General features: G+C 41.6%; 1 protein-coding gene across 1 annotated transcript; it reads left to right on the top strand.

The window, feature by feature from the left end:
* The first annotated feature begins 2,022 nt into the window (after positions 1-2,022).
* Positions 2,023-2,988, top strand: LOC118912147 (olfactory receptor 51G1). Its single transcript, XM_036884945.2, has one exon. It carries the CDS (start codon positions 2,023-2,025, stop codon positions 2,986-2,988), a length of 966 nt encoding a protein of 321 aa, XP_036740840.2.
* Positions 2,989-3,441: the final 453 nt, after the last annotated feature.

Genomic DNA, 3,441 nt, shown 5'->3' with positions numbered 1-3,441 from the left:
TCTGTAGAGGAAAAGTTATAAATATTATACACTCTTTGCTTATTCCTCCCTGCCTAATGATAATTTAAGCCCTTATAATCTTTCCCCAATCTACTGAAAAATCAACAGTGACCTCACCATCATAAGTGTGGTGGCTTTTTAAAAACCCTCATCCTCCATCTTTTTTGTAGTCAGCGGTGGTCACTTGACTTAGTGACATTATACATTACCATTTTCATCCTGTTTCTCTGATTCTCCACTCTCTGTCTCTTTTCTAGTTCTAATTGTATGTCCTAACCTCAGTTAAAATAGTTTCCAGTGTTATAAACTCAGCCCTTGTCTTGTCTTTTCACTCTGCATCTACTAGCAATTTTCTCCACATTCATGGAAAATACCCTATAATGCAAGGCCTCACTCAAATCAGAGACCACTAATATAATATCCTCTAGACCCTCTCCCCAGGAATTCCCTTTTAAGCTAACATTCAGCAGGCCCCAAACTAAACTCAGTTTTCAAAACACATTTTCTCTGTGGTTTTGAGAGACCCATCTTGAACCCATCTAATATTATGCAGGTAAAGGAAATGGCTATCCACAGGTGTGACAAAGAATGAAAATTACAATTTTGTTTTCTAATTTTTTAAAATTGTGTGGCTTTTGTAAAAGGTAGAGTGTTAGGCATTAGCAGTAGCAGTAGGAAGTATGATGTGGAACAGTAATACAGGCTCCGGAGTACACTGCCTGGGTTTGATTTCCACCCTCACCCCTACTTGCTCTGTAACCTTACCCAGGCCACTACACCTCTGTACAGCACAGTTTTCTCACCTGTAATATGCCCCTTAAAATACAACCTATCGCATATGATTGTCCTGAATGCATAATATACATTAGGCACTTAGGATAGTGACAGAAGCATAACATATTAAATAATTATTAGCTATTTGGAGCTTTTCATGCATGTGATAAACAACATACTAGTCACACTATACTGATACATGTGTAACTCATTATAGTGTGGCTTGCAATAAAGGTCATAGAATAGAAGTTCTGAAGGCAGAAATAAGGAGAGCCCCGTTCAGGTTTTATAGGGACAGATCTATATCTGTGTGGGATATTGACCCAAGCCCCAGAGGCATAGCTCAGTCTGAGAGCCTTAAGATTTAGTTTCCTCATTATAAATTAAAGATTAGAGGCTTTTCCTGACTACTGCAGGTTTTTCTTTGTAATGTCTGTTTCAAATCTGATGCATACCTCCTCTGCATCCCCATCTCTACATCTCACCCTAGCTAAACTGCCCTGATGTTGGAAACAAACATATCTCCTGCTGCCTCTCAGAACTAAGCATCAAAGCACCCTTCCCTAGAATTATTTGTTTTCTGAAGACCTTAATTCTTCTCAGATATATCTCAGTTCCTGACTTCAGATGTGCACACCATTTGCCTCCTCAGCCACCAAAAGTTTCATGTATATTCAGGGAAACATCACACTGGTCACAATTTACAAGTTCAAGGAATTCAACAAACATTTACTCAATGCTTGTTCTGCTTTCTTCTTCAGGCTAGGCATTGTGGAATGAAACACAATCCCCAAGCAAACTACAAATACATTTGAAGGCACAATATATATACCTGATCCTAATAAACAATTGTGCAAAATGGTATATAATACCAATTCCCCATGAATGTGGTACAGATTCTGAATGATTTAGTTATTGAACTGGAGTTTTTTCCAGGGAGGAACATGTGAAGAAGGTGCCGTCTGAGATTACTTCAAACCACTGAGCATCCAACACTGGTGGACATACCACCGTAAGGCTAAATCACATGGCATCTATGGACTACAGAAATCCTCCATAAATGTCCCCTTCCTGGACCCTCCAGAAAGGGCTAATAGATCAGGTCTCCTATTTCCCTTTCATTTCATCTTCAGACCCTTTCTGACTCACTGGCCACCCAGGACACTTGGGTGAGTGGGAATTCAGTCCTGTCATTCTCCAGGAATCCCATTCTATACCACAGGTTGGTGAATCCAAGAGTGTAAAGCCATGACACTACCTTCTAATAGCAGCCTCCAAAAAGACACTTTCTTCCTGACAGGCTTCCACAGTCTGGAAGATCACCATGGCTGGATCTCTATTCCCTTCTGCTCCATCTACTTGATAGGTGTTGTAGGAAACCTTACCATCCTCCATGTCATCCGCACTGATGTCACCCTCCATGAACCCATGTACTATTTCTTGGCCATTCTGGCCCTCACAGACTTGGGCCTTTGCCTCTCTACACTGCCTACTGTGCTGGGCATCTTCTGGTTTAACGCCAGAGAGATTGGCATCCCTGCCTGCTTCACTCAGCTCTTTTTCATCCATACCTTGTCTCTGGTGGAGTCTTCAGTTCTACTGTCCATGTCCATTGACCGTTATGTGGCTATCTGCAACCCACTGCGTTACTCCACAGTCTTGACACCTGCACGTATTGTCAGGATGGGGCTGAGCTCAGTGCTGAGGAGCACTCTGCTCATCCTCCCCCTGCCATTCCTCCTTAAGCGCTTCCAGTACTGCGGCTCCCACGTGCTGGCCCATGCCTATTGTCTGCACCTAGAGATCATGAAGCTCGCCTGCTCTAGCATCATTGTCAATCACATATATGGGCTCTTTGTTGTGGCCTGCACTGTGGGTGTGGACTCCCTGCTTATCTTCCTCTCCTATGCCCTTATCCTCCGCACTGTACTAAGCATTGCCTCCCACCACGAGCGACTCCGGGCCCTCAACACCTGCGTCTCCCACATCTGTGCTGTGCTACTCTTCTACATCCCCATGATTGGCTTGTCTCTTGTGCACCGCTTTGGTGAACATCTGCCCCATATTGTACACCTCCTCATGTCTTATGTATATCTGCTAGTACCACCTCTCATGAACCCCATTGTCTACAGCATCAGGACCAAGCAAATTCGCCAACGCATAGTTAAGAAGTTTGAGTTTGTTAAATCCCTTACCTGTTTTCAGCAGGATTAGATTCAGGTGAAGAGAGGAAGTTTGGGGCATAAGACATTGATATTTTTGGTTCAGCTATGTTGTGACAAAATAACACTTCCAATTATTAGCAAAAGGGAAACTAACTGTCCAACATACTGCCTGGGTGACCTTGGGAAAATTACCTATCTCTCTGTTCTTTAGTTGCAGACTGAGTATGAAAATAATTATAATACCTTCCTCATAGGGATGTTGTGAAATTAAATAACTCATGTAAATCTCTAACACAGCGTCTGACTACTATCAATTCTCAATAAATACTATTGTTATTTGAAAAAATCTGAAAGAGTAGACAGGTTTCATTTTTCATTCCTCTTGACAGTGGAATGTAATTGATGATTTATGTTTTTATTTATATTTTAATTTGTTGATTTTTTGTTACTTTGTTATAATTATCAATTTTATTCACTTGCAACAGATTTGCACATACCTCTA

Source organism: Manis pentadactyla, chromosome 9, assembly GCF_030020395.1.
Source record: "Manis pentadactyla isolate mManPen7 chromosome 9, mManPen7.hap1, whole genome shotgun sequence".
NCBI lineage: Eukaryota > Metazoa > Chordata > Mammalia > Pholidota > Manidae > Manis > Manis pentadactyla.
Note: the sequence above shows the minus strand (reverse complement) of the source record. Positions and strands in the feature narration are given on the sequence as shown.

Coding starts and splice junctions, on each gene's coding strand:
- LOC118912147 (XM_036884945.2), top strand. CDS start 2,023: ATGACACTACCTTCTAATAGCAGCCTCCAAAAAGACACTTTCTTCCTG.